At 48.5% G+C, this 24,169-nt stretch overlaps 2 protein-coding genes across 3 annotated transcripts; one reads left to right on the top strand and one right to left on the bottom strand.

Moving 5' to 3' along the window:
• Window positions 1–1,930: 1,930 nt before the first annotated feature.
• TMCO6 (transmembrane and coiled-coil domains 6) lies at window positions 1,931–18,694 on the top strand. 2 transcript variants are annotated; one of them, XM_083519426.1, is made up of 12 exons: window positions 1,931–2,647; window positions 2,800–2,924; window positions 3,637–3,749; window positions 4,634–4,817; window positions 5,542–5,646; window positions 6,846–6,931; window positions 12,175–12,291; window positions 12,923–13,034; window positions 13,122–13,302; window positions 14,607–14,698; window positions 18,136–18,303; window positions 18,397–18,694. In XM_083519426.1, exons 1-12 carry the CDS (start codon window positions 2,494–2,496, stop codon window positions 18,577–18,579), a joined length of 1,620 nt encoding a protein of 539 aa, XP_083375552.1. In that variant the 5' UTR covers window positions 1,931–2,493; the 3' UTR covers window positions 18,580–18,694. The 2 variants fall into 2 exon arrangements, with proteins under 2 accessions (XP_083375552.1, XP_083375553.1); XM_083519427.1 differs by having other exon boundaries at window positions 1,937–2,647; window positions 3,640–3,749.
• Window positions 18,695–18,798: 104 nt separating this feature from the next.
• On the bottom strand, window positions 18,799–23,585 carry NDUFA2 (NADH:ubiquinone oxidoreductase subunit A2). The gene is made up of 3 exons (XM_083519813.1): window positions 23,436–23,585; window positions 20,531–20,637; window positions 18,799–19,009 (listed from the first exon to the last, which is right to left on the bottom strand). The coding sequence occupies exons 1-3, from the start codon at window positions 23,540–23,542 to the stop codon at window positions 18,918–18,920; spliced, it is 306 nt and encodes a 101-aa protein (XP_083375939.1). The 5' UTR covers window positions 23,543–23,585; the 3' UTR covers window positions 18,799–18,917.
• Between the last annotated feature and the right edge of the window lie 584 nt (window positions 23,586–24,169).

Below are 24,169 nucleotides of genomic sequence, written 5' to 3'. Positions count from 1 at the left end.
CCATTGCTCGGTCCCTGCTCCTGCCAACCTAGCAGTTCGAAAGCATGTCAAAGTGCAAGTAGATAAATAGGTACTGCTCCGGCGGGAAGGTAGACGGCGTTTCCGTGCGCTGCTCTGGTTCGCCAGAAGCGGCTTAGTCATGCTGGCCACATGACCCGGAAGCTGTACGCCGGCTCCCTCGGCCAGTAAAGCAAGATGAGCGCCGCAACCCCAGAGTCGGTCACTACTGGACCTAATGGTCAGGGGTCCCTTTACCTTTACTGTTAGCCAATCAGGTTTTTGATCACCAAATATATACTGATTTTGCCAGCTTTCATCATGTCATGGTTGATGTACCTGATTGTCCTAAAAAGGGATTTTATACAGCCAGTGACCACTGGTATTTTTTGTTACAGATGCAAGAGAAGACAGACGCAAAATACCTTTGTGATGCTTTATTCATCTTATGATCAATACAACTCTTATAAGCAATACTTCAATACACACTCATTATTCTAATAATCAACCCTATGAATTGGTTGATCAGGCCAATCAGCTGGTAAGAATCACACTAAACCAGCAGTTGCTGTGGTTAGATAAGGTGGGGTCCCTTTTCAAATGTATACTGTCTATGTGTATATTCTAATGGTGAACACTGGACTTTGTATATGACTTTTCTCAAAATTCCTTGCTTAGAACGGTGCAGATCCATGAGCTGCTCTGGTGTGGATAAGTCCTCAGCCTTCTAATTCTATTTACTATCAGCAGTCAAAATGTTATGCTTCAGTTAACCTAAGCTATTTTAGCCATTTCATCACCGAAATTCCCCTCTTCTATGCTAATAGAATTCTCTATTCCTTAACTTAACATATCAATATTTCTTTCATATATTAAAGTTCTTTCCCATAGCTGGTATGATAACCAAGCATGATTTATTTAGAGGTCCCATCAAAGAGCATTATTTCTGTACTTCTTTATTTCAACGTCGTCCCCACCCCAACCAAAGCATTAATATGAGTGGATTGACGCCTTTGCTGCAACCTGTGGGGTGCTTTCTTTGGGGGAGTTTTGTCTGTAACTCAAACCACCTCTCCCACCCTAAAAATATTTAACTTGTAGCATTAACAGTAGGCTTCACTGCAGGGCTATCATAAGCCACTCTCACAATATATCCTTTCTTGCCACAGGGCTACTGAAGTTCACAAAAAGGGAAAGGAAAAGAAACTTACGTTGCTTCATGGGCGTAGTCAGGATTTTTTTGGGGGGTGCAGAACCCCGGCGATCAAGTATTTCTATTGTTTTACTTGATCGCGGGGGAGGGCAGTGACGTGTACAGTGGTACCTCGGGTTAAGTACTTAATTCGTTCCGGAGGTCCGTTCTTAACCTGAAACTGTTCTTAACCTGAAGCACCACTTTAGCTAATGGGGCCTCCTGCTGCCACTGTGTGATTTCTGTTCTCATCCTGAAGCAAAGTTCTTAACCCGAGGTACTATTTCTGAGTTAGCGGAGTCTGTAACCTGATGCGTATGTAACCTGAGGTACCACTGTATTGCAGGGTTGTGGCAAACCGCCCACTCAGCCTGAGTTAGACCCCCGCCAGTCCCAATAGTAAACACTGGCCTGCCCTGCTGGGCTGTTGTAAGTCACAAGCTCTCTGCCAAACACATCCTTCCTGTCTTCAGTAAGAGGACTGTGTGTGCATTGGAATAGGCAGGATAAATTATAAGACCCGAATGACCTCATCTCTTTGCTCCTATCTCGCTTCCAAATGATGCTAAAGAAAAACCTCGGATTCCTAAGGGCATCCCTCACTTCTGCCCCGGGGAGACGGTTGAAAATAACATCGCAATGTGACAAGGGAACTCATTCAATCAGGGAGCTCGACGACTCTACTCTTTTTGGGTCTATGGTTCCCTTCATTGAGTTTTTCCTTTCTCGGACGGAGTGCGCAGGCGCACTGAGCCGATAGTTGAAACATCCGCCAAGATGGCTGCCCGTCCCTCTCCTTCCTTCCTTTCCTCCGGCCGCGACCCCGTCTGATAGCTCCGGATTTGTTGTCCTGGCAACCGCGCGGAGTTGGTCTGTGCCTGGACCAAGGCCTCCGCCCGGCCCGCACTCCGGCTGCGGCGGCTCTGCTGGTCCATCTCTCTTGCCCTTCAGAGACCTTCCCCGCCTTCCTGCCCCTCCTCCCCCTCCCGGCCTCGCTGGTGTTGGCCCCTGAGAGGCAGGCCCGGCTCCTCTGGGCGGCAGCCCCTTGCTGGGAAGAGGGAGAAGGCCCTTGAGCCGTGGCCCGCGCGGGGGGAGCCATATCATTGAGTCCATGTCAGGGGAAAAGGCGGGGTGCAAATAAATATATAATAATAATTGCACGCAAATGTGTGGCTCTGTGGACACGAGTAGGGACCGGCTGCTGGTCCCTTTAAAGGGACAGCTCTGCCCCCATTTTTAGGAGGGGTGCTCTATATGTTGCTACCTGCTGCCTAAGGGTGCAGCCCAGGCTCAGAGCAGGAGCTATGATTTCTCTTGGGTCTGCCCCGGGCGCTGAAGCAGCGGCAGCTGCCGCCTCCCATGGAGTCGCTGGTCCAAGGAGCTGGAGAAAAAGCCGCTGGGGGCCACGCAACTTCAGCGTGGAGGACCTGCGGACTTGGAGGAGAGAGCGCGAGTCAGGTTTGTGTGTGACTTCCTTCTGCAGCTTTATTGGGACGAGAGAGTTGCATATTACTTTGCTCTGTGTCGCAGTCTCATAAGTAACATTTAACAAGCTCTTTTTGCTCCTCGTATTGCGGCAGTTTGATAACAATGTGCTGCTTTGTTTGCAGCTCTACGGAGTGCGCGGAGGCATCAGCAGTTGATCAGCAAGCGGCTTTTATGTGAAGACACCTTGATGGATGAAGGGCAGGTTGGAACAGACAGTGGGGCAGCAGCTCCTCTCTCTGAAGAAGAGGTAGGAAGATCGTCCATTTTTTGAAGTTGATTGGGTCTTAAAGGTAAAGAGACCCCTGACCATTATGTCCAGTCGTGACCGACTCTGGGATTGCGGTGCTCATCTCGCTTTACTGGCCAAGGGAGCCGGCGTACAGCTTCTGGGTCATGTGGCCAGCATGACTAAGCCACTTCTGGCAAACCAGAGCAGCGCATGGAAACGCCGTTTACCTTCTTGCTGGAGCGGTACCTATTTATCTACTTGCACTTTGCACTTTCGAACTGCTAGGTTGGCAGGAGCAGGGACAGAGCAATGGGAGCTCACCCCATCGCAGGGATTCAAACAGCCGACATTCTGATTGGCAAGTCCTAGGCTCTGTGGTTTAACCCACAGCGCCGCCCGGTCTTAGATATTAATAAATGCAGTGCATTTAGTCACGCAACCCTTTGATTTGTTTAGAGATAACTGAATTTTTTGATTTATAGCTAGCTTATGATCACAGTATATGAAAGTGCCATGTAAGCGGTACAACGTCCAAGTAATATTTCAAGTTGATGTCCTTTTTCAAAAGAGATGTTAAATAGTTAAATGTCATAGCCCACCGCACCCTGGTCTATGAGACTCCCAGATTGTTTCAGCCCTTCATACCACAGAGGTGGGCAGCAGCAAGAGGCTTCTACCTGAGATTTGCTTTCTCTTCAAGCTCTGTCACTGATTCAGTCTTGCTCACTAGCAGATTTCACAGCTGCTGAAAAACATCCAAAGAGGAAAAGAAGACAGGGCAACATCTCTGCGTCTCCTTCGACAAGGACTACAGCACAGAGAAAACCAGCAGAAATTCATCAGGTTAGTTAATGTGCACTTGACCTGCTGACGCCTATTCTGGGGGGGGGGGTGCTGCTGCTTGTCTGTGTTGAAGTAAATGGAACTATTTAGGTGCAGAACACCATCTTACCTTGTGCAGAAACAACCCAACTTAAGTGGAGAGAGGTCCAACTTCCTTGTTAGCTGGCTTTCTATTAGATGTCCATGACCTTGAAAGTGTGGCAGCTCCAGAGATTAGATGAGCACCCCAGAAGAAGAGAGGCACTCTCTAGTGCACAGAAATGCTCTCCTTTTCTTCATCCAACAGGGTGTTGAATGCTAGTCTGTTACAGTTTCTGTCCTCCCTGCTGTTTTCTGGGTTGAGAAGAGGGCTGGGTATACAAGCCTCCCAAGGACAAACTTTCTTTTAGATTTTGGATGTTTGTTTTCACTATTCTTTGGCTGTGGCTAGTGTGTGCACAACCTCCTGTTTTTTTAAGACAGACTCTAACTTTGAATTGATAACCTGAACTAACTTGTGGGGGTTTGGTGTGGGAAGAATGGGTAGACTTTATATTCTGTTCCAGTCTGGGTTAAATAAACTTTCCAATGTTCAATTCCCGTTTGGGCTGGGTGGGAAATAAGTTGTTTAGGTTTGTTAAGTGCCATTCAGTTGGAATTTGTCTGATTTCCTGGGCCATGCAGATGAACAGTTAATATCCCATGGGATATTTTTTGATGAGTGGCTGTGTCAATGTAAAAGATAAATATAATGATAATAATGATAGTAGGAGCAATAGTGACAACTACTAGGCTATTGGGCTAGCTCCAACTTCACACTTACTTTCCTTCAGCAGAAGAGATAAGTAAAAGGAGTATGTGATTCTGGCAGAGGACTGCATAAAGATGGTGTTTTAATTTTGTAGGCTGGAGGGCAGTATGCGTGTGCTGATTGGTCTCTTCACTGGCAATCTGGCAGATCTGCAGATGGATGCAGCTCGCTGTTTACATGAACTCTCCCATTCCAGTGACCCTGATGTGGTTGAGGCGTGTTTGCCAGCAACCTCCTACCTCTTGACATACCTCTCTGGACACAGTGTAGCCCTTATGGTAAGATCCAGGCTGGCGGTACTTGGCTGTTCCAGCTTCTGGTAAGGCAAGTGAAGTGTGACCTTTTGCCTAAGCTAGGCTCCACGTTACAGAGTATGAAAACTATCCTCTCCAGCATACTCTTTATTTTTTGAGTTTAAAAAGTGGCTCAAGGTGGAACAAAGTACATTGCTATTTACTTCAACTTAATTGGGTTTTATCTGATAAAATAGGCCCTTTTGCACCTTTGAAGCAAATGTGCCCCCGTGTAGGCCACTAGGTACCAGAAAAGTGTGGATTAAAGGTCTGAAGAAAATGGGAGAGGTAAATGTGAAGACTAGAGAAACTTGCGGCTGCCTGGGCCTTTTGCAGTGACATGAATTTGGCTGCAAGTACATCCTGGAGTGAGGGAGTGATTGTAGTCCGGCTATAGTTGGAAGAATCATTGTAAGGTTCATTGGATAGGAGGTCTCCCATTGAAGGGTGGTAGCACAGGCTCACATGGATGCAGACCTCAGACAATTGGTGTAAAGTTATACATCACATTAATATTATTTTCAGAAGTATATGTTTCCATTGCCTATATTTCTTCTTGCTGCTTGAGCTGTTACATCTCTGCACCCCCAAATCTTCTCAGCTACTCTCAGCTCCAGTGGAAATGTTTCCTGTCTCTTGTAGCATTGTGCAAGAAGTTGCAATTATAGAATCGTGAATATGGAGCATGTTCCTCCCTGCTGTGTTCCAGGAGCTGTGTTTGTACACATTGGGGAACTTGGTGGTTGAGATGACGGCTGTGAAGAAACAACTTCTACCTCAGGGCATTATCCCGGTATTGGCATCCTGCATCCAGGTAAGTGGGAAACAGCCCAGACATTCTGAATGCCAGCTGCGTACAAGCCTTGTCAAATCAAAGAGTGCATTTGAGCCATGCACTATCCATTTACCACTGTTAGATTAAGTAGAATCCCTTGACTGCATATGCAACACAGAGACTGAGGACTCTATACCCTGCTGCCCAGAACTGAATGATTTATTGTGGCCTATTTCATTTGATTATACAGTAACCCGTGAAGGCAATTAATAAGATGTTCTCAAAGAGCAGCTTGCTGTTCTTAGCATCTGTCAGAGCTGCTTGAAGATCCTAGCTCACAGAGGATCACGCTAGCCAGCGATCATTAAGTAAAAGTCTTTATTGAATTACAGTTTCCATTCTCACGCTGCTGCGCGCAACTCTACGTCTAGTAGCTAGATCGGCGAAGCTCCGTCTGAGTCTCCGCCCCGTGTGCACCAACTTAATATCCTAGCCTTGCTCCACCTTTTCCGCCTGACTGTCCTCCTCTGGGTCCCTCTACCCCCCGGGGCTTCTTCCTTCCGGGATTCTTCTGACGCTGACCCGGACCCTCCTGCCTCCTTGCGCCGGGCTTTAGGACCTGGCTCCCTTTCGGGGCTGCTTACTGCGCCGCCTTCCTCTGCATTTGAACTTGGCGCGCGCGCCCAACCTTCCACTTTCCTCTTAACCGTTTCTTCGCTCCCCGATGGAGGTGTGGCCACTCCTGACTCATGCCCTCCCTCCTGTGGTGAGCTGCCAGCGCTTCCCCCCTGGCTCCCTTCCTCTTCCCTGCTTCCTGGCGGTGACGCTGGTCCCGATTTCCAGCTGCTCCCCCCTGAGTCCCCTCTGGCTCTATCTTCCTGGGGTGCCCCCCTAGACTCCCCCCTTGCCCTGGCCACTGGTGCTCCTTTCTGTGAATCCTCTGATTCACTGGAAAGACTAGGAGATCTCGGGTCGTCGTCATCACTCATCTTTTCTTCTGCCTCCTCCCCTTCGCTCTCTGTTTCCTCCCTTGCCCGTGCCTCTGCTCCTAAACCCCTGACAGCATCGTTAAGCTTTTTGCTTATATTTTTAACTTCCTGAGAAATGTCTGAAGGAATACAGCAGTTCATCAGCACCCTCCACCCCTGCAACCACGTATATGTTTCCACAGGGTACATAACACACTGAAGCCTTTTACTCTGAACCAGTGGATGGTGACTGTTGTACTCTGATTTCAGTCCCCTCATGTGGTGCTGCGGGAAGGTGTTGGCTACGTTCTGTCACAGCTCTTGCAGTCTAAGGAAGCTCCAGCTGAAATCATACCGTAAGTGGAATAATCTCTTCATTTCAGAATTTGACGTGCATCTGTGTGTATCTGTGCATGACATAGCCAGCTTTCTTCTTGGTTACGTCAAATCCTCAAAAAAGTATACAGTGGTGCCTCGCAAGACGAAATTAATTCGTTCCGCAATTCTCTTCGTCTTGCGGTTTTTTCGTCTTGCGATGCACGGTTTCCCATAGGAATGCATTGAAAATCAATTAATGCGTTCCTAGGGAAACCGCCTTCAGACCAGGTCCGGGGACAGTCTGTCCCCGGACCTCTTCTGAAGGCTGGGGGGGGACGACAAGGGCTTTTCTTCCCACCCCCAGCATTTTAAAAAACCCCGGGACAACGGAGGACTTCTCCGCTGTCCGGGCGATCTTAAAATGCTGGCGGGCGGCATTTTAAAATCGCCCCGGGACAGCGGAGGACTCCTCCGCTGTCTGGGGCGATTTAAAAGCCCCTGGGAAGGCAGGCAGGGGGGACAAAGACTTCCCCCCCCCCCGCCCGCCTTCAGAAGGTGTCCCCCCCCCCCCGCTTCGGGGCAGCGTTCCGAAGCGGGGTGGCTGGGGCAGGTGTTCCTGCCCCCCCGCCCGGCTTCGCAGCACCGCTCCGAAGCTCGGCGGTGGGGGCAGGTGTTCCCGCCCCCCCACCCTGCTTCGGGGCAGCGTTCCGAAGCGGGGTGGCTGGGGCAGGTGTTCCTGCCCCCCCGCCCGGCTTCGCAGCACCGCTCCGAAGCTCGGCGGTGGGGGCAGGTGTTCCCTCCCCCCCACCCTGCTTCGGGGCAGCGTTCCGAAGCGGGGTGGCTGGGGCAGGTGTTCCTGCCCCCCGCCCGGCTTCGCAGCACCGCTCCGAAGCTCGGCGGTGGGGGCAGGTGTTCCCTCCCCCCCACCCTGCTTCGGGGCAGCGTTCCGAAGCGGGGTGGCTGGGGCAGGTGTTCCTGCCCCCCGCCCGGCTTCGCAGCACCGCTCCGAAGCTCGGCGGTGGGGGCAGGTGTTCCCTCCCCCCCACCCTGCTTCGGGGCAGCGTTCCGAAGCGGGGTGGCTGGGGCAGGTGTTCCTGCCCCCCGCCCGGCTTCGCAGCACCGCTCCGAAGCTCGGCGGTGGGGGCAGGTGTTCCCTCCCCCCCACCCTGCTTCGGGGCAGCGTTCCGAAGCGGGGTGGCTGGGGCAGGTGTTCCTGCCCCCCCGCCCGGCTTCGCAGCACCGCTCCGAAGCTCGGCGGTGGGGGCAGGTGTTCCCGCCCCCCCACCCTGCTTCGGGGCAGCGTTCCGAAGCGGGGTGGCTGGGGCAGGTGTTCCTGCCCCCCCGCCCGGCTTCGCAGCACCGCTCCGAAGCTCGGCGGTGGGGGCAGGTGTTCCCGCCCCCCCACCCTGCTTCGGGGCAGCGTTCCGAAGCGGGGTGGCTGGGGCAGGTGTTCCTGCCCCCCGCCCGGCTTCGCAGCACCGCTCCGAAGCTCGGCGGTGGGGGCAGGTGTTCCCTCCCCCCCACCCTGCTTCGGGGCAGCGTTCCGAAGCGGGGTGGCTGGGGCAGGTGTTCCTGCCCCCCGCCCGGCTTCGCAGCACCGCTCCGAAGCTCGGCGGTGGGGGCAGGTGTAACCGGGACCTCTTTTGAAGCAAGCGGCTGCGGAGAGAAGCGATCTCCCTGCAGCCGCTTGCTTCAAAAGCTTTTGAAGCAAGCGGCTGCAGGGAGATCGCTTCTCTCCGCAGCCGCTTGCTTCAAAAGAGGTCCCGGACCTGTTTTGAAGCAAGCAGCTGCAAGGAGATCGCTTCTCTCCGCAGCCGCTTGCTTCAAAAGAGGTCCCGGACCTGTTTTGAAGCAAGCAGCTGCAAGGAGATCGCTTCTCTCCGCAGCCGCTTGCTTCAAAAGAGGTCCCGGACCTGTTTTGAAGCAAGCAGCTGCAAGGAGATCGCTTCTCTCCGCAGCCGCTTGCTTCAAAAGAGGTCCGGGACCTCTTTTGAAGCAAGCGGCTGCGGGGAGAAGCGCAGCAGCTTGCTTCAAAAGAGGTCGGGGCAGCGGAAAGCGCTTCCCGCTGCCCCCGGACCTCTTTTGAAGCAAGCAGCTGCGGGGAGAAGCGATCTCCCTGCAGCCGCTTGCTTCAAAAGATGTCCGGGAGATCGCTTCTCCGAAGCGGGGTGGGGGGGCGGGAACACCTGCCCCCACCGCCGAGCTTCGGAGCGGTGCTGCGAAGCCGGGCGGGGGGGCAGGAACACCTGCCCCAGCCACCCCGCTTCGGAACGCTGCCCCGAAGCAGGGTGGGGGGGGAGGGAACACCTGCCCCCACCGCCGAGCTTCGGAGCGGTGCTGCGAAGCCGGGCGGGGGGCAGGAACACCTGCCCCAGCCACCCCGCTTCGGAACGCTGCCCCGAAGCAGGGTGGGGGGGAGGGAACACCTGCCCCCACCGCCGAGCTTCGGAGCGGTGCTGCGAAGCCGGGCGGGGGGCAGGAACACCTGCCCCAGCCACCCCGCTTCGGAACGCTGCCCCGAAGCAGGGTGGGGGGGAGGGAACACCTGCCCCCACCGCCGAGCTTCGGAGCGGTGCTGCGAAGCCGGGCGGGGGGCAGGAACATCTGCCCCAGCCACCCCGCTTCGGAACGCTGCCCCGAAGCAGGGTGGGGGGGAGGGAACACCTGCCCCCACCGCCGAGCTTCGGAGCGGTGCTGCGAAGCCGGGCGGGGGGCAGGAACACCTGCCCCAGCCACCCCGCTTCGGAACGCTGCCCCGAAGCAGGGTGGGGGGGAGGGAACACCTGCCCCCACCGCCGAGCTTCGGAGCGGTGCTGCGAAGCCGGGCGGGGGGCAGGAACACCTGCCCCAGCCACCCCGCTTCGGAACGCTGCCCCGAAGCAGGGTGGGGGGGAGGGAACACCTGTCCCCACCGCCGAGCTTCGGAGCGGTGCTGCGAAGCCGGGCGGGGGGCAGGAACACCTGCCCCAGCCACCCCGCTTCGGAACGCTGCCCCGAAGCAGGGTGGGGGGGAGGGAACACCTGCCCCCACCGCCGAGCTTCGGAGCGGTGCTGCGAAGCCGGGCGGGGGACGGGAACACCTGCCCCAGCCACCCCGCTTCTCTCCGCAGCCGCTTGCTTCAAAAGAGATCGGGGGCAGCTTTTGAAGCAAGCGGCTGCAGGGAGATCGCTTCTCTCCGCAGCCGCTTGCTTCAAAAGAGGTCCGGGGGCAGCGGGAAGCGCTGCCCCCGGACCTCTTTTGAAGCAAGGGGCGGTGGGGAGAAGCGATCTCCCCGCCGCCCCTTGCTTCAAAAGAGAAGACCCGCTGTCCCCAGGGCAAGCTTCGTTTTGCGAAGCAAGCCCATAGGGAACTTCGTCTTGCGAGGCAACTCGAAAACGAAAAAACCTTTCGTTTTGCGAGTTTTTCGTCTCGCGAGGCGTTCGTCTTGCGGGGTACCACTGTATGTGCACACGAGGCAACAATCTCGGTGTCACTCATTTACTAACTTATTTTTTATTTATTTTATTAATTGCATTTATATATCTCCTTTGTCTTCCAAAGAGCTTGAGGGGGTGTACATGGTTCTCTTCCTGCCCATTTCAACCCTGATGGTGACTGGCTCAAGGTGGGCTTCATGGCTGAGTGGGGATTCAAACCCTGGTCTCCTGTATGCTGGCAGCAGAAGTGAATCAACCAGCGCCACAAATAAGCTTTCTATGGGGACATACTGTCAGGGAACTGACATCAGAGCTAGAGGCGGAGGGAAGGCTCTCAAATGATGCCGGAGAAGGGCCCAGCAGGGAGAGAGGCAGCTCCGCAGATGGGGAAGCAAATCAGCGCAACACCAGGGATATAGAGGGGCTGATGGGGGAATCGGCGAGAGGGCTCCAGGACTCTTCACCGGACACCAGCGGGGAGAGCACGGGTCCTCCGCTACCCACGCCCACCCTGCGCAGAAGACTTCTGCGCAGAGAGAGTAGGAGGAGACTGGGTGTCAAACAACTTTTATGTTGGAAAAGATTTAAGAAACGCCCACTGACTGATTCTGCTAGCGACTGAGGCAGCCACGAATTGAAGGGCTGTCCAGACAGAAAGGTTTAACAAGGCAACATAACCAGGAGAGGCGGCAACTTACGCACGAGCAACTCCATACCCATTACACATACTTTAGCTGTAATCTTAGTCTTTAACATTAATGGAATGATCTGGCTTTAAAACCCTGAAGATTTCTTTTGCCACACCAACATCTTTCTCATTGGAGTTTGTGTGGTGTTAACCATTTTAGGCGGTGGACCTTGCCTGTGCCCTGTGAAATTTCTTCCTTTATTTTATGATGTCTTTCATATCCTTACTTTACAGTTAGATTCATAGAAACTGTCACTTTTATTTATATCAATGTTGCAAGAAGATCAACCCCACAAATTATACACTGTATTTTGATATGAAGTATCAAATGTTATCATGTTAATCTTGGTACCTTGTCCTGTTCAAAATACTGTACCCTTTTGACATTCTATGTTCTGCATGTTAATTAAGCAAGTAGATAATAAGCTGCACTTTTGGTTTCTGAAATGCTGAAGTTTTGGGGAGGCTGGGAGGGAGGGAGGAAATCATGTGGCTTGAGGAGAGGTGGACGTATTGTTAAAAGGCCATGTCTGATGCCGATGTCCTGACTGTGGAGCTGTTGGGGGAGTTTCATGTGTACAGTGGTGCCTCGCAAGACGAAATTAATTCATTCCGCAAGTTTTTTCGTCTTGCGTTTTTTTTTGTCTTGCGAAGCACGGTGTCGGAAAAGTTTTGGAAAAGCTTCAAAAATCACCAAAGTCTTCAAAAACCTCAAAAAAGGCTACCACACCGTGTGCTATGAGTTGCTCCTCGAAGTCAAGTCGCAACTGTATTAACGGTTTTAAGAAAAAGGAAACAAACTTGCAAGACGTTTCCGTCTTGCGAAGGAAGCCCATAGGGAAAAACGTCTTGCGAAGCAACTCAAAAAACCAAAAACCCTTTCGTTTTGCGAGTTTTCCATCTTGCGAGGCATTTGTCTTGCGAGGTACCACTGTATCTTCCTCAACTCCTCACTAGAACAGATATATTTAAAAAGTCAATCAGATTATTTTTTTGTCAAATATATCTATGGAATGGTAGATGATATGTAGCCTGTCCTTAAAACTATACAGAAAGGCATGTGTAAAGCTACCAAAAGCAATATCTCCTCCAACAACTATGACTCTCTGCCTCTGGGATAGTTGACATGGTTCCCCTAATAACTTAACAGAGGGTTTTTTTTTCTTCTGCCCCCAGCTTGGTCCTAAATTCCACCCTCCCCAAAGACATGCTTCACTTGGTTTGTTCCAACCTGGAAGAAGGAATAGGAGCTGCAGTGGAATTTGCATGGGGTCTTCACTACATTATTTGTAGGTAAATGTTTCTGTGGTGCATAGGAGGTCCTAAGTAGTGGGTTAGGATTCTTGAGTGAGACATGGAGGTGGGTTGTCTGTGCATGTTGGTAGTGCACATTGGGAAGAAAGATGCAAAGGGCATGGGCCTGACTTCCAGTTTAGGGATGCCTGCACAAATATTTGCTCCGTAAACAAACTACGTTCCCCACCTCCCACCCCTTTGCTGAGGAAATATGAAGAATGGAAAATGTTGGCTCTTTAATGGCAGATCATTTTTATCCATGCCAGTCATCTTGATAAGTGGGCAGTATCCTTTGGTTCTAAATCCTGCTGGTCCCCTGAGGTTCACCTGAAAATGGCCTAAGGCCCACTGAGCTAACCCCTTCCTGTAAAGCCAGGGTGATGAGTGAGACAATATAGAAAGGTCACAAAGTCTAACTCAGTTTTTCATGCCAACTGTTGCCTGCACCTTACAACCATTTCTAACATCCCATTCCCCCCGCTTTCAACTTTGCATATTCAAAAACTGATTTCACTTGAACAATGAGCAGACTGAATAGGAGAAAAGCCTTTTAATGGGTTGGATAGAGGTGGGACTCTACCTAGTCCTACTCAAGTGGGATAGCTGTCCTTTATTTTCCTTTCCATAGCCGGGTGAACAACTCACTGCTGATCTCTCAAAGGACTGTGCCATCCCTTGTGCAGCTGTTGCTAGAACTGGCTTCTGTGATGTCAACAACTTCAGTTGAGGGTGTAGAACTGGTAAAGTAAATAGGAAATATATTTGAGGTGCCAGGCTGTGTCCCCGGCTCTCCTTCTGAATGTATTTTTTTCAATTCTCTTTGTCAGTTGATTTGTCCCGTGGTGCGGTGTGTTGCCAATCTTCTTGCAGAAGATGAAGTGGGCGATGGTGAACTCGTGGAACAGGAAGAGAGACTTCTAAGGGCCTTGTTTGAATTCATACAGTACTTTGTCTCCGAACACCTCTTCATTGCCCAGGAGTGTCTGTGGCTCATCAACAACCTGACAGGTATGTCCTGGCACACACAGTTAGCATTAGATGACAAACCAAGTGGTACTGCTGCCTTGCCTCTCCTTTGTTACCTATTGGAGTCTTCTAATTGGGCAAAGTATATTGACCTTGATAGTACTAAGGCTAGGTAGATCTCAACAGTTACAATAAATTGATGAGATTAGCATTTTATTTTAAAGGTAAAGGTACCCCTGCCCGTACGGGCCAGTCTTGCCAGACTCTAGGGTTGTGTGCTCATCTCACTCTATAGGCCGGGAGCCAGCGCTGTCCGCAGACACTTCCGGGTCACGTGGCCAGCGTGACAAGCTGCATCTGGCGAGCCAGCGCAGTGCACGGAAACGCTGTTTACCTTCCCGCTGGTAAGCGGTCCCTATTTATCTACTTGCACCCGGGGGTGCTTTCGAGCTGCTAGGTTGGCAGGCACTGGGACCGAACAACGGGAGCGCACCCCGCCGCGGGGATTCGAACCGCCGACCATGCAATCGGCAAGTCCTAGGCGCTGAGGTTTTACCCACAGCGTCACCCGCGTCCAGCATTTTCTTTTACAGCCAAATAATTCACTTAACGGGGTGGGGTTCTTATCAGGATTGGTAGGTGGGGCTGCCTGCTTGTCAATCACATGACATCACAATGATATCATGTGCAAGGTGCTGCTAAAAATAAGAGGCTTCCCCCATCGTTTTAGCAGGCTTGTATGGAATCACCTGCTAAAACAATGTGAAAAACACCCCTCTAGCAGGTGATTCTGACGCATACCCCCTTCTGATACATGGAGGGGGTGAATGGAATCCTCTGCTAAAGCTGGAGTGGGGGTTGTAGGTGGGTGTCCATTTTAGCAGGTGATTGCAGTGCAAACACCATCCTGAATCAGGGTTTGCATTGAATCCTGCCAGACTGAGAAGATCTAACCCCCACTCCTAAGCTGAAGTGTGGGGCTTAAATTCTTCAGGATTTAAACCCGCCTGCACACCCATTTAAAGTCACCTAATAACATTGTTGTCTAGGTGGCATACAGCAGAAGGTATTATTAAAAGTTTCCAGTACAGAGAGGTTTTCAGGCAGACAAAATGATTTGTGAGGTCTAGTATCCTTGCACCATGCAGCAAAAAACTAGGGTGACTTGCTAGGCTTCTCTCCATTGGGGCTGGGAAAGGCTAGAATCAGTAGTTAAAGCCTGTTTTTTAGCTGCCTACTGTAAACATGCTGAATATTTCCTCTGCAGATGACTCTTCCAGGTAGCTCACTTTTTCTCTGTTGAGCAGAATGCCAATAGGGACTGAGATTTTTCTTTCTTTCCCCAGCTGACAGCATCAGATCTTGCTCTGCTTTGCTCAACTCAGACCTCTTTCCATCTCTACTGAAACTCTTGAACTACGAAAGGCTGAGCTTGCTGGTACGTTACAGTATTGATGAAGAGTTTGGATTTGATATCCTGCTTTATCACTACCCGAAGGAGTCTCAAAGCGGCTCACAATCTTCTTTCCCTTCCTCCCCCACAACAAACACTCTGTGAGGTGAGTGGGGCTGAGAGACTTCAAAGAAGCGTGACTGGCCCAAGGTCACCCAGCAGCTGCATGTGGGGGAGCGGAGACGCGAACCCGGTTCCCCAGATTACGAATCACTCTTAACCACTACACCACACTGGCTCTCTGATCAGGGTTGAGGATGGATTTCCTCCCCTCTATGAACACCAGAGAATTTGAAACTGGATATTCACTTTGTGCAGTTTTGGGAAAGGTGACTTTTGGCAATTAGGGCTGCCTCTTAATACTGATTGGTATTGGTAGAGAGCCTCACCAAAATCAGCCATACTAGGAAGTATCTATTGGGAACCCCCTAGTGCAGCTGCTTGGCTTTTAGTGTTCATCAGCTGATGGGAGCTGAGAGCCATCCCTTTGAAGTGTGTTGTGTTCCAATTGCTTGCAGATGGACGCCTCAGGGGATGGCTCTCAACAGCCATTTCAGCCACTGATGTGAAACTGGCAATCTGTCTTTTTAAATTATTCTTACTTTATTGTTTGTTCAATTTGTATACCATCCTTCATCCTTAGCTCTCAAAGTGGTTCACAACATAAAAATAGGAGAGAAAAATGCAAAATACATAATAAAAACAAGGGGGAAAAATACCACAAACCAAATGCAATAACCCCCCTCCCCTCTCCCATAAACACATTTAAAAGGGTATTTAGTAGAATCAAAATACTAATTTATAAATACTGGATTTGTCAATGGCGATGAGATTCATTCTGTACTTAAAATTCTTCTTAGCACAACTTTTTTTTGCTGTTTGGTCAGTTTTTGTCTTTTGGTTCTGTAATACACCAGTTTTCCAAGGGGTTTAGAGGCTAGGGAGTTTATTTAATTTATATACTGCCTTTCCCCTCAAAGGGAGGAAGCATTCTAAAAGCAATTAAACATTTTCTCAACCAGTGATTTCAAGGGTTGCCAGGAGCAGTATCTTTCAGCCATCAAAAGCTTGGCTAAACAGTAATGTTTTTAAACTCTTCCTGAATGTCAGTGGTGAGGGAGACAAATGCACGTCACCAGGAACTGCCACTAAGAAGGCTCTGTCACAGGTCAATGCCAGCTACGCAGCCCTCATCTGCTGATTGTAGGGTCCAAGGTGGTTGGTACTGGGGAAGGTAGTTGGGTCCCAAGCCATGCTAGTATTCCTCAGGGTTCCACTAGCTATGTGGAAATCTTCATTTTGCTTGAGGGTGCCCTTCTTGCTTCCAGCCCAGTTGAAATTAAGAGAGATGCACCAGCTAAGCCTCAAAGGTTTGTCAGCTGAACTTCCATTTGCGACCTGAGCAGGCTACATATACCGTATTTTCCCCTCTATAACACGCAGAGTTTTTCTCCTAAAAAGTAAGGGGAAATGTCTATGCGTGTTATTGAGCGAATGTGTGGTCCCTGGAGCCGACTGGCCCGAGTGCATCACACATTTTCTTCGAGGGTCGTCTTCGTTGCGGTCAGCAGAAGCCAGGGAAGTGCTTGCTAGGAGGTTTGGCCACTCTGATCGCTTGATTGTGTGTGCAGCGAGACTGTGTGTTTGCTAGTGTGTGTGCTTTGTGAGTGTGTGGTTGCCTGTGTGTTTGTTCGCTAGCGTGGGTGCTTGGAGTGAGTGAGTGAGAGAGTGACTGACTGCTGCATCTTCTCCTGCAATTTGCCTTTTAAAAAATTGGAAGCAGCGGGGCAGTAAAAACCACCTCCGAAAGCCCCATTTTTCCCTTCTAAGGCTGCAGCTCGGCTTTGGGAGCCCTGAACCCCTGCCTTGTTCTTGAGGGATCTTTGAGGTTTTCCCTTTAGCTTTAACCCAGCCCCCTTATTTTACCAGTTTATTTTCATTCTCTGCGTTTGAGCCTCCCGAGAAAGCTGTTGCTTTCCTGCATTCTGCCTTAGGGTCTTACTGCCCACCCTCTTCTGTTTCGTTACTGTGTTTACTCAAACGGAACAAAGAGCAGAGAAAACCCCTCCCCTCCAGGCAAGCAGAGGGGAAAGCAGAGCGTCCTTCCTTCTACCGTAATTCCTCTCCGTGCTCCGGTGCTGCTGCTGCTGCGTCTAGGGACTTGCAGGAAACATGCAGGTGGGGGGGGGAGAGAGAGAGAGAGCGCTAGCTGGCTGGCTGGCTTGGGTGGCTGGGGGAACTTTTGCCTTCCTTTCCTCCCTCCGGTAAAACCCCTCTCCTGCATTCTTAGCCAGCTGCTTCTCCGCACACCCCTCTTGGTGCTCCTTGTCCCTTCTATGTTTTTCCTTCCCTCCCCACTTAAAACGTGGTTATAAAGCACGGATCCACATGGATCCTCAGGATCTTTGCATAGGGTCACCCCAAATTCACCATCAGATCACATAGCATACCCATGGCTACAGCCTGCACCAAAAAAATCACGCACCCACTGTTGCCTGGGGCTGCAATGGTACAAAAACGTGGTTACAAAGCATGGATCCACATGGATCCTCAGGATCTTTGCATAGGGTCACCCCAAATTCAACATCAGATCTAAATTTACGATAAAGTTATTTAAAATTTGGGACATAATATCCGAGATTTATAAAATAAGAATTGAAATAAGGTAATAAATTGCTGTCTATAACTATGTGACTGAGAACGCAGGGAAGGGTGATGCGAGGAAGTCCAAAGATTATGAAAATATGATCTATGAACAACTGTACTTTATATGTACTTTTCTTTTACTCTTTGTTTATCTCTTAACTGTGCTTTGACTTTTTCTGTGTGTATGGTGATGGTACTTTATATGTTTGGTGGTTAGTTTGTTGTTTAAAAAATTGCAGTAAATATCTTTTTTTAAAAAAAACAAATTCAACATCAGATCACATAGCATATCCATGGCTACAGCCTGCACCAAAAAAATCACGCACCCACTGTTGCCTGGGGCTGCAATGGTGCAAAAATGTGGTTACAAAGAACAGATCCACATGGATTCTCAGGATTTTTGCATTGGGCTACCCAAAACTCACCGTCAAATCACATGTCTGTGGCCACAGCACGAACCACAAAAACAATACATCCACTGTTTCATTCAGAATTCCCCCCCCCCTTGTTTTCCTCCTCTAAAAACTATGTGTGTGTTATGGTCAGGTGCGTGTTATCAAGCGAAAAATACGGTACTGAGCACCAGTTCAGCAATATAGGAAGTTCTAGGTATGTCACTAGCTGGTACAACTTCCTGAATCTTCAAAGAGGCGGCAGTGAAAAGCAAACAGGCAAGCAATCAGTGCCAGATATTTAAGGCCACAGAAGTTCCTTGATACTACTGTAAAGATTAGAGTGGCAGAATCCTAACCTTAGCCTTTTGGTGTCTTCTTCAGGTTCTGACAGTGCTGTGCAACATAGCTGCTAAGGGCTCTGCCTACTGCCAGGCACTGCATCAGAAGGCTGTACTCTTCCCCCTCATTAGCATCCTTGCCCTTCCTGATGACCAAGTCGTGGCTCAAGATCTTGAACTACTGCATCTCCTCTTCCGTCACTGGCCAGAGGTATTTGGCTATCTGTTGTTCCTGTATTTTCTGAAGGCTCAAGAGTCATGAGCAAGCTCAGAACTAACTTTGGTCTTCTCTTTTTTGCCCCAGGCTGCCGCTGATTTTGTAGGTCAGTCAGGACTACAGGCCCTAGAGCAGCATCAGGATAAACTACAGCTGCAAGAACGGGTCAAAGTGCTCATTTGGACTGCCAAAGAGCTGACCGCTCTCCCCCAGAATTGTCCCCTTCGTGCTTCAGTGGAAAATCTACCGTCTACTTCCTTACAAAGTTGATAGTGATACATACAAAGCAGCCATGCTGGCTTGTTGCTAACAAGCTTGTGAACAGAACACTTTCTTGTTTTTCTGAAGAGTGGTAAAAGTAAATATCCCTGGCACTTCTAGAGAAGCCTTATTCTGTGATGTTTACTGTTCTCTAAACTGTTCTTTAGCCTAGCACTGGGTGTGCAAAGATTAACAATAGTGAGAAGAATCAACTTACAGGGGATCATCTTGGCTTAAACAAGATACTTAAGCTTTATTTTCTAAGTTGAATTCTTTTTTATGCAAGTTACACATAGAAGTGATCTACATCTGGAATCAGACTCAAATTCAGTTGCCATTTGTTTTCCTTATGCTTTGCTGTTAACAACATTCTCCAAGGCTTTGGCAACTTGGTCCACGTTTAGGTTATTCAGTGGTACACTCTTCTCTCTGCCAAACGCTGAGGAAAACACAAAAGTTGTGTGAAAGGCATATACCATGGACGGTTTTCATTTGAAGAAATGATTTCAGACACTTTGATTGAGCCACCATGTGTTTGCAACCTACACTGCTAACAGCTCCCTTTAGACATGCTCTGCTTTAGTATACACAGATGTAAATGTAGGTACAGCAATAAAACTCAGGAAATGCATGCACATAGCAGCCTCACTTTCCTACAATTTCACTGACAAGCAGTGTTAGGAAACAAAACGCCCTGCACAGACAATGCATGATACAGGGATTTCTACTTTCAGGAAGCTACTACATTAACAACTGAAATGCAGTGCCCAAGGGGGATGTGTTCCACCTATAACCTGAATTGCTTTTGGATGCACTAGCACAGACTTGGTGAAAACAAATGCTTTCCAGAAGAGCCGACATTCACTTCTGCTTCAGGGGTGGGGAACAGGATTTGGCCAGCAGGTCCATCCTTAGCTCCCCCACTTTGTGGACTACCCAGTTGACATCAAAGCTGCCACATCAGATAAAGCTAGAAGAAAGGTTTGCACTATCACCTCAGTCCTCAGCTACTTTAGCTATTGGGAACTCCCTAGTCTGCTGTAGGACTGACACTATGTCAGTATTTACAGAAGGTGTTAAAGCATATGACTTAATGCCACTATTCTCTATTTAGATGTATCTGGCAAAGTACTAGTAAAGAGGCCTCATGGTGCCAGTTATCAGAAATATTAAGTCAGGGGCCTGAGCCTTAATTAAGTCAAGACTAGCTAAGTTTACTTTAAAACTTTAAAGCTGTTGATTTTTTTCAGCAGCTCCTAAACTTAAGTACCTATTTTGCAAGAAAATGAGTGGGATAAGTATTGAAACAAGAGCCCTTGGGTGGGTGGCGGGCGGAGAGGGAGATAATTCATTATTTGCCATAGGCCATGTGCTCAATTAAGTTTCCTCTCTGGCAGCAACAGACCATTTCTATCCACTCTCTTGTCTTAAGTTTATCCATTTTTCTCTTGATCCCTTCTGCATTACAGAGATGCAGCAATTTCCTTGTCCAACAAAAGCAGCTCTCGTGAACAAAAAAATTCTAACTCGATTTTTAAAAAACACTTCTTGTTTAAAAATTCTAAAAGGTAAATCCAGGGGGGAAAGCACCCTGGGGACACATATTTCTATCAGAAGAGAGTGTCAGCTCTTCATGTAAGCTACTAGCCAACATTTGAAAAAACTGCCAAGGTTTCTGTTGTCTGTCAATGCAAATGTTTTCCAGCACAATCTATTTGTTTAGGAGAGAAAACATTATAGAGCAGATTTAGAGCAGTTGTGGGGAGAAAGTGCAAGTGGCCTACAGGGCTGGAGTTGTCCGAGAAGTGTTTGCTAGTGGCCTTCAACAATAAAAATCCAGGCAGGGCTGAAAAGCTTTATTCCTCAAGGAAAGGCTACTACTTGAACTGCCCAACATATTATTTCTACCTAATTGTATAGCAAACTTGTAACATACGTCCCCGTCCCCCCCACAACTCACCATATCTAGCCCAGAGCTTGGGTTGCACATCTGAGCACTCTCTGATCAGGATAGGGAAATCTGGATTTGCTTTCTTTAAAGCCACATAATGTTGTTTAATGAAATCTCTGCAAAGAAGAAGCAAACACACCAGCATGCATTAGGCTGAGGGTCTTCTACACTTTCATGAAAAGTCAGTAGGATACAGATAGTGGCTTTCAAGTGCCAAACATTCAGAGAATACTTCCTATATTTATCTGGAGCACAGGGTTTTGGGGGCATGTTCCAGGAGTCTTGCCATTTTTGAAACAACTGGGTGTGCTCCAAACACATTCAACAAAATTCCAGAGTTGTAGTGGTAAGTACACTGTATTTCAGAGCAGCTTGTCCAACATTACAAATTTCTTTAAAACCCAGTTTCTCATGAACACAGTTTAAAAAACTGAGCTAAAGCTCAGCAAGGCGTGAAGAAAACAATATGACTAGTACAGTCAAACCTCAGTTGTTGAACATAATCCGAACATAATCTGGTGCGGCTTCCGATAGGTTGCAAAAGCATCCTGCGCTCAAGCGGAAGCCGCATCGGACGTTCGGCTTCCAACGAAGTCTGAAAACCGGAGCATTTACTTTTAGGTTTTCGGCTTTGGGAGCTGAAATGTTTCCATTCAGGAACCAAGGTTTGACTGTATATCATTTTTTCCTACAATTTTCCCAGTAGCCTAAGAGGTTAATATAATCCAGTAATGTTCAGTATATCCTGATGATACCAGATGTGTTCAAGCTTTAGCAAACGTCTTCAGTGGCATATACTGTATATATAACAGTAACTAGAACAGCACTGGACTTGGCTTTGTGGCTTCTCTGCTCAGCTGGTTAGCTGCTATCGCAATAAAGTGTTCAAGGTGGGTTGACCTATTGGATACATCCAAATCAAATTACCATAATTGTGTTAGGACACCCACAGCACCTTTGTCAAGATAGGAGTATTTATTGGAACCTCATTTTTTACTCTTCCCGCTCTCCCCCCCATAAAAGCACGAGTTGGCCTTGTAAAGGTATTGCTTCTAATATTAATATTGGCTGATTAACATCCCTTATCATTTAAAATGTGGGGGTTATTTGTATGGTTTTTGTTCTTGTTTTATTAAATATTTTGTGTTTCTATCTTTTACTTTTGTGCTGTGAACTGCCCTGTTATCCATATAAAGGGTGGTATACAAATTTAATAACTAATAAAAATAATATGCCCTTTGGGCTTTTTTCCTTATTAGTCAATATGGTTTTTACCTTTACATTTGTGATTCAAAACCAATGTCCATTCCTAGTACTAAAGCTGGTGCTCTGCTGTTTTTATTGTAATACACACACACACACACACACACACACACACATTTCTATCAATCTAGTCGAACCTGTGCAATGCAGGAATCTCAGATAAAGCACACATGCTTTAGTTCAGATTCCTGCATTGCAGGCGGTTGACTAGATGACCCTTGGGATTCCTTCCAACCCTACTATGATTCTATGATTCCTTTTTGAGTACAAGTCCACTATGGCTTGTTCTGGGAGTTTTTTTTCAAGCGTTTGATGTGAACACGCAAAAGGACAATTAACGGCCGCTATTACTGCCTTTCATGCTGACGCCCCCCATTCCCTTAGCAAACCAGCTAACCTCACCTTGCGAAACAGAGAGGCTAACAATTCTATGATTCTATGAATACTTAATTGTTTTTAATTATTGCTTTTCCTATTTTTATTTAGTAGTTCTTAATTTTTATCTCTTAAGCCGCTTCAAGTCCCTGAAAGGGAAAAAAGAGGGGCATGAGCACAGTAAATATACGATAGTAACATTGAGGATTGGACATGTAACATCTAATTCCTTAAAAATCAGCACTAGCACACCACAGGGATGTGTGCTAAGTCCCTACCTGTATTCATTGTATACATATGATTGTGTATCATCTGACCTGTCTACTACAATTATTAAGTTTGCAGATGACACCACCATAATAGGTTTCATAACAGGTGGAGATGAATCAGCGTATAGAGGGGAGGTCCAAAAAATATCTACATGGTGCCTAGGGAACAACTTGCACCTTAATATCAGCAAGACAAAGGAGATGGTGTTGGACTTTTGGAGGAAGAGAGGAGAACTAGTCCTGCTGTACATCGGGGAGGGCTGTGTGGAGTGTCTCTTCCTTTAAATTCCTAGGAGTTTATCTCATTGAAGACCTTGCTTGGAAAATAAATACAACCCAGGTGGTTAAGAAAGCCCAAAAGAGACTCCATCTCCTCAGAGTATTGCGGAAGAACAATGTCAATCAACATTTGATGATCTCCTTCTACTGGTCCACAATAGAAAGTGTCCTTTCCTACTGCATCACGGTGTGGTACTCTGGTTTGACATCAACTGACAGGAAGTGCCTACAGAGGGTGGTGAATACAGCATAAGATATTATGGGCTGTCCCATGAATCCGCTGGATGAAATAGAGGAAGAACGTTGCCTCAGGAGAGTGAGGAAAATTCTCAGGGATGATTCACACCCTGGCCAGCACTTTCTTGATCTCCTGCCCTCAGGCAGAAGATAGAGAAGCACCAACAGGGTAAAGAACAGCTTCTGTCCGTGGGCTGTTAGGCTGCTGAATGGAAAGATAACAGCAGGGCAACTGATTTTCGGGTTTGGTGGGTGTGCGTCAGTAAACGAGGGGAATTAAGACTAAGGGAGCTGAGTGGTTGGTGCTCGTGTAATCTCACTGTATACAAGTTGCACAAGTGACAATAAAGTATTTCAATTAAATATTATAATAAAGCTGCCTGTGAGTATCTGCCCCCCCCCACGACCTACCAAGCTGCAACCTTCTAAAAAAATGAGCGGAAAAGGCCGGGCTGCCAGGGGAGGGAAAGGCCTCCCCTCGCCTCGCGTACCTGACCCCCTGGCTGGCCGGCGAGCGCTGGCAGAGGTGGATGCGGAGCTCCTTGAGGTTCCGAGAGAGGCCGCCCTGAACGACCCGCGCAGCTGAGGAGGCCGCCATCTTGGAACTCGGGGTTCCTGAGGGCCAATCGGCGCGTCCCGTTGGTTTATTCTTGTCGTCTTCGCGGCCAATCAGCACAAGGCGACGGGCGTGGCTATGCAAAGTTACTCTGGGGTGTCGCGCGGAATTGTGGGTAAATCAATCAATCGGCTGCACCGAACCATAGACTTAAAAATAGAGTGATACACCAAAGGTGCAATGCGGGTACTTCTAATTCTACCCCCGCCCGACGCTTCTCTCCCTAGGGCTGAATAGAGACCGACCCAACCCATTGGAAACCCAAGATTTCATGCTCGAGTCTAAATGCATATCAGTCAATTAAGACTGGCAAGGCTATTTTCAAAAAAATAAAATGTGAGCGTTTGTGTTGGGGGTGACGGGTGACCACATGAAATAAAGCCCAAGTCAGAAGAAATAGGAACTGCTTATCTTCTTGGTAAACATGCTACATTCCCGGGTGGATAACCAGCGTCAATTTTCACGCCCCAACCTCCTGCCAGGGGAGTAATAATAATAATAATAATAATAATAATAATAATAATAATAATAATAATAATAATAATAATAATAATAATAATACGTGGCTTCCCAAGTAAACCCGGAAGTTTGCTATTGAGACAAATGCAG

The sequence above is a fragment of the Podarcis liolepis genome (genome assembly GCF_965112155.1).
Source record: "Podarcis liolepis genome assembly, chromosome: 8".
Classification (NCBI taxonomy): Eukaryota; Metazoa; Chordata; class Lepidosauria; order Squamata; family Lacertidae; genus Podarcis; species Podarcis liolepis.
This window is presented reverse-complemented; position numbering and strand designations above follow the sequence as displayed.